At 37.3% G+C, this 12,085-nt stretch overlaps 1 protein-coding gene across 1 annotated transcript in view; it reads left to right on the top strand.

Moving 5' to 3' along the window:
• LOC139984147 (probable enoyl-CoA hydratase, mitochondrial) overlaps window positions 1-12,085 on the top strand; it is a 33,272-nt gene that overhangs the window by 1,751 nt on the left and 19,436 nt on the right. Inside the window, exons 2-7 of the mRNA XM_071997898.1 lie at window positions 1,865-2,026; window positions 2,618-2,724; window positions 3,119-3,263; window positions 4,396-4,545; window positions 8,149-8,289; window positions 9,449-9,580. Of these exons, the coding sequence (XP_071853999.1) occupies window positions 1,865-2,026; window positions 2,618-2,724; window positions 3,119-3,263; window positions 4,396-4,545; window positions 8,149-8,289; window positions 9,449-9,549 (806 nt within the window). The 3' untranslated portion in view covers window positions 9,550-9,580. The remainder of the gene's footprint in view (window positions 1-1,864; window positions 2,027-2,617; window positions 2,725-3,118; window positions 3,264-4,395; window positions 4,546-8,148; window positions 8,290-9,448; window positions 9,581-12,085) is intronic.

Genomic DNA, 12,085 nt, shown 5'->3' with positions numbered 1-12,085 from the left:
ACTGTATATCATCCCAGACTGTCTCTATGATGAATGCAATTTTACTCTTTGAGAAGAACCTTAAATACTTTGAAGAAATTTAATTACTTACCTTTCTGTATCATATTGAAAATGGCTGGACTACTTTCATGTTTGGTTGCTATCCATATGGATCAGGACAATTAGTGACAATGCTTGCATCTAGCACTATTAAATACACACTGTACATGTACACACTGTACACATGTGCTGTACAAACTGTACATGTATGTATTGATTGACATTTATAGTATTAATGTCTATTAATTAAATGCATTAAATTGTAAGCAGGCAGAACATTGCAAATATTATTTGTTTAATTTGAAATCTGCACAGTATTGAATCAATTGACCTTGAAGTACAATACCCAGGCTCCAAAACATGTGAAATTTGCAAAAAGGCAAAAATATTTTTGTAAAAATCCCAAACAGAGGATTTTTCATTTAAAAATAAGGCAAAATACCCTCCTGAAATTTATTGTACAAACAATAAATATTTATGTAGATATATCCTTTATGGCAAAGATAAAACAAAGAAAAACAATTATGGTGCAAGCCTTGATACAGATTCACCATTTTCAAAAGGTTTCCGTGACAATCTTACGACAGTAACAAGTCACCATTACCCACTATTGCATGGAAATAGGTTACAGTTTAGGCCTATACAAAATGTATGGAGAACATTCAAGCCTACTGTAGGTGTCATCATAAAGTCACCACCCCATCTAAAATTGTGATTGATTTCAATGTTTTTCATGAATATTATAGTGTACCAGTAACATGAGAAGCTTATCAGCTTTAATAGCTTCAGGAACATCCCAAGTAATTTGCAACTAACGATGTCGCATTTGCAAAGATCTATTTAGAAGATGGCCAAATGGATGTTTTCTCACATGCTTTGGGACAAGAACATAACTTGAAATCTTTACCTCATAGAAGGTAAAACTTAATTTTTCACTTGTGCATTGTTGTAGTAAACAGAATTTCCTTGTCACGTGTCTAGGGTATCAGAAAGAAAAACACTTCACAATTTCTGACATTTAATGTTTAGGATATAAGTAAGGTGGCAAGCTTATGATGGACGCATCTTTTCTTGAACAGCTCAATGACAAAGTGCAGGACACACATGTTCGGTGCGAATGGTGTTCACATTACATTTCACATGCTTCCAAGCTAAGGTAAATGACTGGAAGGGTATTCTATATTATACAACACCTAATTATATTCCGGCCATTTGATTGGTCAGTTGCTCGCGATTGCATGCAAAAACCGCTCTATTGCACTCTATGGAATAGAACCATGGGTTATACTTTTTTGGTAGCACTTTTTTCAATGGTAAGAGAGCAGAGAAACCTGTCTGTTCAAAACAATCTGTTGCATGAGTGCATTTTACATCCAATTATATCCAAATTTGAAGGTGTTGTATAAAACAAATAATGAATGGTTTCCATTTCCATTCGTTGAAAGATGTAATTTGTTCCATTCAACTCGGCTGCGCCTCGTTGAATAGAACAAATTACATCTTTCAACTCATGAAATATTTGCACTATTGCACTCATAACCATTCATTATGTGTATACTATATACTTAGTTTTGCTGAGTACCTTTTTTTGTGTGTATAAGATGGTAGTATTACTTCCTTTTGCCTCAACTGTTTATGCTTGTCTGAGTCCAGCCTATTAAAAGAATTACAAAATATCCTGGACTTTATTCTTTCTAAACCTTTCTTGTCGAAGTTGTCATATATATATACAAATATTGTTATTTAACATGAGACAATATTTGTAACCCAATTTTATAACGTTTTTTATAATGTTCTGTGCTTTTGGTTTACATTTTTATTCTAGAGTTAGTCAAAACAGATAAGAATGGTCCAGTCTTTCTCATCTGCATAAACAGACCCGAGAGGAGGAATGCCGTTAGTAACGAGACAGGAGTCGAACTGAAGAAGGCAATCCACGCCTTTCAGGACGACGAGGATGCCCGGGTAGCAGTTCTTTATGGAACAGGTGAGCCTGGCTGTACTGCCTCTCCTTCTTTAGATTTGCTCCGAGACACTTCCTAACATTGATATGTTTCGCCATGCAGAAGTTAACATACTGTAGCTTCATCCCCACAACCGATTCGGTTCATGGTTCAAAGACCCCACCTGGAACCAAATTTTCTTGAACCTATTCAGAGTCGCCCCTGTGCAGTTTTTGTCGATCGATTCTTTTGTGAGTTAGTTAATTTGGGGCTTTGTGGAAAGAATTGGCAAATTGCGATTGGGTTTTTGCATCTTTTGTATAAAAGAAGTTCTTCAAAATGTATGCACGGCAGTTATCTTTACCTTGAGTGACCCATGCCATGACTTACCCTCGATATTACATATCCAAGCGAGAAAAATGGGGTTTGTAAATTGTCTTAGGAAGGATGTCATACTAGTAAGGATATTGTTTGTATTGCAATTAAGAAAAAAATAATGAGAAAAAAAAATTAAAATTATTTTATTTTTCATTTTGAACAACCCTTGATGTACAAGTTTTTAAAAATGACAAGAAAGTAGTAATCAAACTGGAAAGCTGCTTAATTAAATACCTGTGTGTAATCTTTTAATGTAGATGGCGTCTTCTGTGCTGGTTACGACCTAAAGGAACTCTCGAAGGGTACAGAAATAGCCTCTGGAGGTGCTTCCTTGAGAGATCAATTAGTTCCATATGCCCCAATGGTAAGTGAGAGATAAATTGAAGTATGCCAATCCAATGGTAGATGATCTTAACTATCTTTAAATAATCAACAAAATTTTGTTTGTACTTTCAAAACTTATGACGAAGCGCTTAATGCTGAGTTTTTGCTCTCCACCCGAGTGAAGAATGCATACCGAAGCCATTTGTCTCATACACTGCATATTTTATTAGTGGTTACCATGACAAAAGTTCCAATTGTTTTATTTGAATAATAATTAAACAAGGTAGGTGGTTACTTTTGTTTTTGTGTTATCATTTTAAAAATATTTTACTTATTTCTGATGCTTTAATTAGTTATTAGTAAATTAGCTAGACATTTCTCACATTGGTCACCATTATATGTATTTCTTAAAAAGGTTTTTTGTTGACTGATAGGGTCCATCAAAGATGATGTTTACTAAGCCGGTGATTGCTGCCATCAATGGATATGCGGTGGCAGGTGGCATGGAGCTTGCCATGATGTGTGATATGAGAGTGGCAGATGAAAGCACAACCTTTGGTATCTTCTGCAGAAGATTCGGTAAGTGTGCCACCATCATTTATTACATTGTCCAGTAGTGCGCCAAATATGCTAGATACACGAAAATAATGGTCGCTCAGATACAAAACTTCAACAAACATGTTATGGCCGACAACCTCAAGGCATCTTTTCCTCCCTCTCTCTGAGATATGTTATCTATAATTTCACGATCTGCAATGTTTTGCGAGTTATAGTTTGAAAACTTGAAAACCTCAAGAAAAGTGATGTTGAAAACAGTTAGCAATTCAACTTGATTTTACTTAAATTTAATTTAACTTTGAGGGGAATAAAGATCGACCTTTAGCAGAAAGGACTTGGCAATTCGATCAGACTTAAGGTTGGTACTTCAGAAAAAAATAAAAAACCTGTAAGTTCCAATTGCAGGAATTCTTTTCAACTTGTCTATTTTAAAGTATTGACCAAAAGCAAGTGCTTGATAACTTCATACCTATCTTGATCAAAGAGAATAGTCTAAACAATATTAAAAGGGACATAAGCCTATATGTCCACATGTAATCAGTGGACAAAAGGGAGGTTATATGTGAGACATGTCCACATGTAATCAATTGACAAAAGGGAGGTATATGTGGACACATCCACATGTAACCACTGGACAAAAGGGAGGAATATGCAGATACGTCCACAAGGGAGGAATATGTGGACACGTCCACATGTAACCACTGGACAAAAGGGAGGTATATTGCGGACATGTCCACATGTAATCAGTGGACAAAAGAGAATATGCAGACATGACCACGTTATCAATAGACAACAGGGAGGAATGTGTGGACATGTCCACATGTAATCATTGGACAAAAGGGAGGAATAAGTGGACATGTCCACATGTAATCAGTGGACAAAAGGGAGGAATGTGCGTACATGTCCACATGGAACAACTGGACGGAAGGGAGGTATATGAAAGACATGTCCACATGTAACCACTGGACAAAAGGGAGGTATATGCGGACATGTCCCATGTAATAGTGGACAAAAGGGAGGAATATGCGGACATTTCCACATATAATCAGTGTACAAATCAGTGGACAAAAGGGTCTTTTCTGGATAGCCTTCCCATTACCTGCAGTAAAAATCACTCTCCCCAATCAACTTGTTTCCCCGTTCTCATTAATAGGCGTGCCTTTAGTCGACGGGGGTACCGTTCGGCTTCCTGCTCTCATCGGCCTCTCTAGAGCCATGGACTTGATTTTGACCGGTCGACCAATCACAGCCGTGGAAGCAGAGAAATATGGCCTCGTCAATAGGATCGTTCCAGACGGAAGAGGTTGGTGTTGATAGTCTGCAAGTTTCTTCACCTAACATTGTAATTCTATAAATCATGTTCTTTTGTTCCCTTCTAGTTACCTAAAAGCACAGGGGAAAATGACCACCACTCCCCTCCCCAGTTTTGTATAATATGGTGCTCATTTCCATAAATAAGACTCCCCCGTTTGGGTCAACAGACTACTTTAAATTTTTTTTATTAAATATTGCCCTCTTGTTATCGAAAAGCACACTTTTGTTGAGAGATCAAGAAAAACGTGCTTTTCGAAAATGGTATGAAGAGGGCCCTTTTGTTAAAGAATGTCAAAATCCTGGAATATATGATAGGGAATACACAGATAATTTATTTTCTATCATATTTATGAGATAACTGTGTGGTTTGCTCCTTCAGAATGGAAAGTCACATGTCCCACTTTCCCTTAAAGTTTGTGGCTCCTCTCCTAGTCCCCTCCCTCCCCTCTCCCCCCACCAGGTTGGACCTTCTTCTATCACCACTGTTTATCTTTACATAATAGCTTATTCAGATTTGTACAACAGCTAGCAATTTTGTTTTTAAGCAGAAATTACAGAACTTATTACACCCAAATAACATTATTGAATATTAATGGTTACCCTCACTGTAGCAAATTTGTGGCAAATCATTTGTTTTTATTAACTTTCATTGCAAATTGAATTCTTAGCCCAACTGACGACAAAATCGAAACATGAAAGCAACAAATATGACGCTTTACAAAACCCTCAGATACTTCCATGGCTTATTTCAAACTTCAAGATGGCACAAACTCAACCACCATTACTGGTATCTGCGATAGAGACAGCAGTCAAGAACAATGTCCCCAAAAAGCTACTAAGAAAGATTTTATTCCAGATTGAATGTGTCTATCAAGCTCAAAATATGACATCATAGAGCCACATGTGCTCCAATCATATTGTGTTTATCTCTATTTCTTGTAATACTTACCTTCTGTGATGGAAATCCGAAATACTAAAGCTGGTCGCATGACCTAATGACAAAGCGATGATATTCGGGGTCAAACCAGTTGACCTTCCACCTTGAAAATATTAAACTTAGAACAAAGAGAAGGTGAAATGGTTTCAGATCTAGTGGTACTATGACATCACAGAATGACAAAATGACAACTCCCTGAACATGACTTTCTAAACTAGGATATCTCCCAAAGGGAAGACCATTTAAGCTCCTCATCTGTTTGGGGGAATCGTTCTGTACAAAGATGTCTGTACATATAAGCTAAAGATGATGGTTGGGGTTGTGTCCCCCTTTAAAGTCATTGAAGACTCGCCCCAAACCGCTTGCCCCGCTCTGAAAAAATTAACTTTCTGTTGCTTGCAAGTGAAGTTTTCTTCTTGTCGCTACAAAATGCAGACTGTAATAAAACGTGATACCTTGTTATCTTTTATCTAGACCTGAGATGTCCATCGCTGCTATGTACACTGTGTTGTGGGTATTGACCGTAGCTGTATGTATTGACTGTACACTAGTGTCTAATTACCGACGGTAGCAAGCTGTGTGTGTATTTTCTGGGATCGATGGTGGTGTCTAACACTTCTGTTACACCTCATTCGAAACCAGCATGAGACGTTTCGTTGTGCGCGAGTCTTCACACCCTTTAAGCTTGGGTAATTGGCTATAATTTAAATATTAACATTTCAAGCTGAACTCACTACATTGTTTTTGAAACTTTAAATAACATTAACAAAGTACAACAGTCTCTCTTACTCTGATAACAACGGGTCTCGATCGATCTTCGAAACCATTCCCGAACAGCGCCCTTAGATCATCGTTTAATCATCCTCATCATATCTATCGCAACTGAGTTACCGTAGCAACCGACGTGGACTTGTTTTTCTCTCGAGATGTAATCTAATATTTTTTTCTTGCCGGTCCTTGAGAAAAGCATGTCAATGACACTGGATAAAACATATTATAGTGAAAAGGGAGATAAATTTCTAAGCAAAACTGATTTGTGTGTCATTTTTTGGTCTAGTTACCATGCCATTTCTCCGGGCAGTCATGCATAACATCCTCCCTCCCCCCGGTCAGGGTGAATATCCAGTATTATGTGTTTCAAATGAAAGGAAAGATTACTGTATGATAAAAGGTCCTCCGAACTTTGGCTGCGGTATGAAAAACCGACCTTCATTTTTTTGCAGTCTAGAACAGTCGATCCGTTTTCAGTTGTTGATAGAGTGAGTGGAGCAGGATACAATGGTTGGGAATGTTTCATTTTCTTTGGGCCTTGCTAGACTGGATATAGGTGAGGGTGGGGGGATATGGGGGGTAGGGGATGGGTGGAAAGGTTGTTTAAATTCTTTTAAGGTAGCTTTTTCAAAGAGATAGAGCAGATCTCACTGATGAGTTTTTTTTTGTGGCGACCATATCCTTAAGTTGTTTATTTTTCTGACACCTGTTTATTAATTTGTGAAGATGATGGGATGGGATGGGAGGGGGGGGGGGATGGTTGAGGGCATACATGTAACTTTTACCATGAACATAGTCATATGATGAGCAGAACCTCAGAGAAGGCTTTCGTGACCTCCTTCTATCAGAGTGTCATGTTGAAGCCTTGTCGAAAGCTTAATAAGTTGTTCGTAGAAAAAAAGGGTGAGGATGGGACTATCAAAGGGGACGAGAATAAACATTAACGACAAAACAAAACCCCAAGGAAACCCTTCATATGAATGAACAAAATTCACAACAATTATGATATGGCCTGTAACTATAATGTTGGGAATATTAAACTAAAAGGGACGGTGGTAACTAACCACTAGGAGCACGTACCTGTCGGAAATCTCTTTGCGATTTCTCCTCGATTGTATCGTTCATAAAGGTAATGATTTAAATGTATTATATAAACAACACAGCATTTCTTAGTTGCGATGGTGATCGTAGTTGTGAACAATTATTTTACAGTTTTGTATCAAGGCCAAGGCCTTCTCAAACAGCTTAAAAACAAGTTAGCCCCTGGTCTTTGGTACCTAGTGACACCGTCCCACCCACCCAAGTGTGCACAATGCAAACAGCCACATACTCTAGGGACACTGCAGTGCTTTCACATTTATACCTCCCGTGAGGGATGTCCCATGGAGCGTAGCCCATAATCCAGCACATACAACCATATTTACAAGAGTACCTCACAAGCCTCCCCTCCCCCCCCACAACATTCGTATACCATGGTGGAGAAAAGTAATTAAGATTACTTTTCTTTTGTCCAAGAATACAATGGAATGTTCCAGCTAGGACTTGAACCTATTATTCCTTTCATTACAATTCCATTGCCTTTAAATGATCACTCCACAAAAGCACTCTACCCGTTTTTATTCACGACCCGTACACGCTGTTAGTAGTAAGTTTGTGTAATGAATGAACCATCCTGTTCCGGCTATTACAGTGCTCATGTCCACTGGTTGACAAAGTTTCATAAATGGCATCACTAGCAGAATTATAAAACTTAGCAATGAGTCAATGGAAGCAAACCATATGGTTTGCTCTTTGTTAGTTTGCTTAATAGTCATGGTTGGATGTGGTTAGGTGTACTTAAGTACTTCAAGTGTTTTTACGACTTCTTTCTCTGTTACCTTGTAGCCTTGGAGTACGCCATCGAGCTGGCCAAACAGATTTCCGAATTTCCGCAAGAATGCATGCTAGCAGATCGAAGGTCGGCCTACCACTCCACATACAGCAGCCCTTCTCTGGATGAAGCTCTGCAATATGAACACGAAAATGGTCAGTTTAATCAATCAATCAATCAATCACTTCAGTATTTCGTCATTTGTCTGGATTTTATGTTTTTCATTTTTTGTTTGTAGTCTTAATTCCCTTCCAAGAACAACTCTGTATCCTCTTGCTTCATGTGTATGTCAAAGGTCTTTAAAGGTCAGCAGGGTATCAAAGTTTGAAAACTTTTAAGACATGACAACTCCAGGAGTAAAGATTGCATGACCTTCATTCTTGATATTTTTTGAGTCCACTTTGAAATTTCACTACGAAAATCACGAAAATTGTGTTCTGTGGCCAAATGATTGTCTGAGTTTAACAGAGAACAAATTTTGCAAACGTTTGTTACCCCAGTAACTCCTAAAAGTAGACCTTGGATAAACTTCTTACTTGTTACTCAAGAAATATGCTAGAGGGTTTTAGTATTTATAGCAAATATCCCAAGAAATGCATAACAACACTCCACCTAAGCACACAAATACTCATATGATTTACATGGGAGTAAGGGAAAATGATGTCACAACCATGTTGGTTCTGTTTCAAAATGTTGTGACCTTCTGGTAAGTGTCAAAGGTCATTTCCTCTAAAGCTGTAAATTAGGTAGAGTCTATACACTTCAGTGAAATGTTGTTTTGTATATTTTGGATTCTATCTATGAGTATAAATGTGAAAAGCCAAATAACTATTCCCACCCACTCATTTCGTTTGATTTTACATTGCGCCTATCGTATTTTGTTGGGCACATATTTAATCCAATTTGTTGGACGACTTTGGCTATCAATGTACGATATACCTTTAAGTTTTCTTTAGTGCCGTAACTCTGTTCGTATAAAACTCATGCTCATGAATTATAGAACATATAAATCCTCTTTAGAAAGTGCTTAGCCTAACTGTATAGCCTAACATTGTGAATCACAGTGCTCAATATTGCTGTATAGAGAACAGACAGAAAGTCTGTAACTATGGACAGTATTCAATAGCTAGGTCTATCATGATTATTGGTTGGAATAAAAATAACAAATAACAAAAAATAAAATAACAAAATTAACAAGCTCCATAATGTTTTTCCCTTTTCTTTTTGATTTATCGAAACCCTTTTGTGAAAATAAAACCTCACTTTGAATTTAACTTTAAACTTCCGTGCCTCTCCTCATCCCTCTATCTTCAGGCAAATCAGTCATTTTCAGTGAGTCCGTTTTTGGGGCAAAGAGATTCGCAGCTGATAAAGTTGGCAAGAGTGGTTCTTTTGAAGAATTCAAACCAAAATAAGCTTCCTTCTCATCAGCTGTTCAAGGCACAGGTAAGCTAATTCTCTCCTAATTCTTACAATTAAAAGAGAGAAGCGTTTAGATTCAAACTAACCCAGTCGGGAACTCTGAAATGTAGTAGATAGAACATTTGTTTTCGCATGTAGAATTAGTTTTTACTGTTCAAAATCCATCAATAAATTTATTTTCAACCGTTTACAGATTGGCTGATAGTGGGTCTTGACAGGGATTTTCCCTTCATTTTATAAATGGCTTTTAACTTTCTTCTTTCAATTGAGTTTTAAGATAATTAAAAATGTGTTTGCTATGGTTTTCCCATGTGAAATGAATTTCTAAAATTGAAAAGATTCCAAATTTGAGTTAAAAATGTTGAATTTGAAGCCACCCGAAGACGTGTCAGTTGTAATCCATAAGCCCTTGCGGGTTTCTCCCACATTGGCCGCTTAAGCGTCGTAAAAAAAACTGCTGATTATTACTATTATTATTATTATTATTATCATTATGTCTGACTAAGAATGGGGTTAATCAAGTTATAACACTACCTGGCTTGAATAGAAATTGACACAAAACTTGGAAAATAATGCAAACTTCAGCTTCAAAAGGATGACCTTTGTAGGCCCAAAATAATTTTTTTTAAATATATTAATTTTGTTTAAAATATGTTTTATATGTTTTCAGTGTTAAAAAACATTGCCATCAGCCCCAGGTTATATTTTTTGGCTCCCCCTGTATTCACTTTATATATGGGGACTTTTAAACCAGGGTTTCCCTAACTTTTTCCCTAACTGGATGTCAGAGTTGTCCACGAACCCTCAACTTTTCAAGACACACTCTGAGTCATTATTATACTATAATACGCATAACAGTGCTTCGTAAAAGATCAAGTTCATAGTGTAATATTGTAATGAGTAAAAACAAGAGATGAACAAATATTTATCTGGAAACTTCAAGATTAGATCACGAATTGTACCACGCATTGATCACCCATCACCCACGATGAGACAGATGCTCCTGTTTTTCCTTCACGGAGTTCGATCCCCGGAGCTGTCTTGGAGAGGGCCAAAGTCAAGGCGTGCCTGCAGCTTTTTTTTCATGACGACCAACTTTACATTACTAAATTATATGATATATCAGATTTTAGTTCAACAAAAGTTACTCTATAGTTTTGACTTTCAGAAACGTCTCACCAACCCCCTGGGATGGATGATCGCACCCCCTGGGGGTTCATGCACCCCAGTTAGAGAACCCCTGTTTTATACAGTTGAAACTCATCATTGAAAGTGGCTGGACTACATAGTCTAACATATATGCATAGGCCATTTTTGGTCTGCCCTAATTCCCCCTAAAGTTATCCTTGCAAAGGAATAAGCAGAGATTGAACACTGCATTGATGTCATGCCATTCCACACAAACTTTGACTTTGTAAGAGAATATTTGACTTGAAGGAATTCTCTGGTGACAAACAACAATGTGAAACTTTAATGTGTTGAAGAGAGAAAAAAAATATTCCACACTGCTAGTCGAGAACCCCATATCAATATCTTGTCCCTAACTCTAAGATTAGGCTGATTGTATGGAACTTAATTTTGATTGGCTAAACCTTTAACTGATCCCAGAAGTTGGGATCACAGTAGGGGGTCTGTGATGTTATCTGGGTAAATGCTCTTTGGAAGCTTTACTTAGGCTACTTTTTTTATATATATTTTTTTATCATTGTCATCTTTAATGAGGGTAGTCCTGCTCAGTGCAGAAGCACTGCTTTCCAGAGGAGCCCTCAATACAAAATACATATACAATATTATGCAGTAGAAAAACGGTAAACATCCAAAAGCACAAAATGGACGGCAAAAAGACAAACAAATATCAGACATCTAAACAAAATATAAAAGTTTTCATATTGCGTTTAAAAATATTAACATTTGGCAAGCATTTCAAATTTGGGGGAAGACTGTTCCACGTCCTGACTCCAGAAAATGTAAAGGACCTTTTACCATTCCCAGATCTAACAGGAGCAAGTAAAACATTATTAGAGCAGCTACATCTAGTTCTGTAAGAATGGCTATCTCTCAGTAGAATAGTAATATCAGCAGTAATAACAGGAGCAAGTAAAACATTATTAGAGCAGCTAGATCTAGTTCTGTACGAGTAGCTATCTCTCAGTAGAATAGTAATATCAGCAGTAATAACAGGAGCAAGTAAAACATTATTAGAGCAGCTAGATCTAGTTCTGTACGAATGGCTATCTCTCAGTAGAATAGTAATATCAGTAAGGTAATCTGGAGCCAGGCCGTGGACACATCTATACATTAGAATATTCCTGAAATATAATGCACGTTGACGGACATTTAGCCACTTCAATTCAGCAAAAATATCTGTAACATGCACATCCCGAAGCCCACACCCCAGGACTAATCTAGCTGCACGATTTATTATAATCTTGTTGTTGATTTATAATCCTTTGAAACCTTGATACATTTTGGAATGTTTGCTTAGCAGTCAAAGTTCACTGTGTTTACAATGTTATCAAAGTGCAACTT

This window comes from Apostichopus japonicus, chromosome 17 (assembly GCF_037975245.1).
Source record: "Apostichopus japonicus isolate 1M-3 chromosome 17, ASM3797524v1, whole genome shotgun sequence".
Classification (NCBI taxonomy): Eukaryota; Metazoa; Echinodermata; class Holothuroidea; order Aspidochirotida; family Stichopodidae; genus Apostichopus; species Apostichopus japonicus.
Note: the sequence above shows the minus strand (reverse complement) of the source record. Positions and strands in the feature narration are given on the sequence as shown.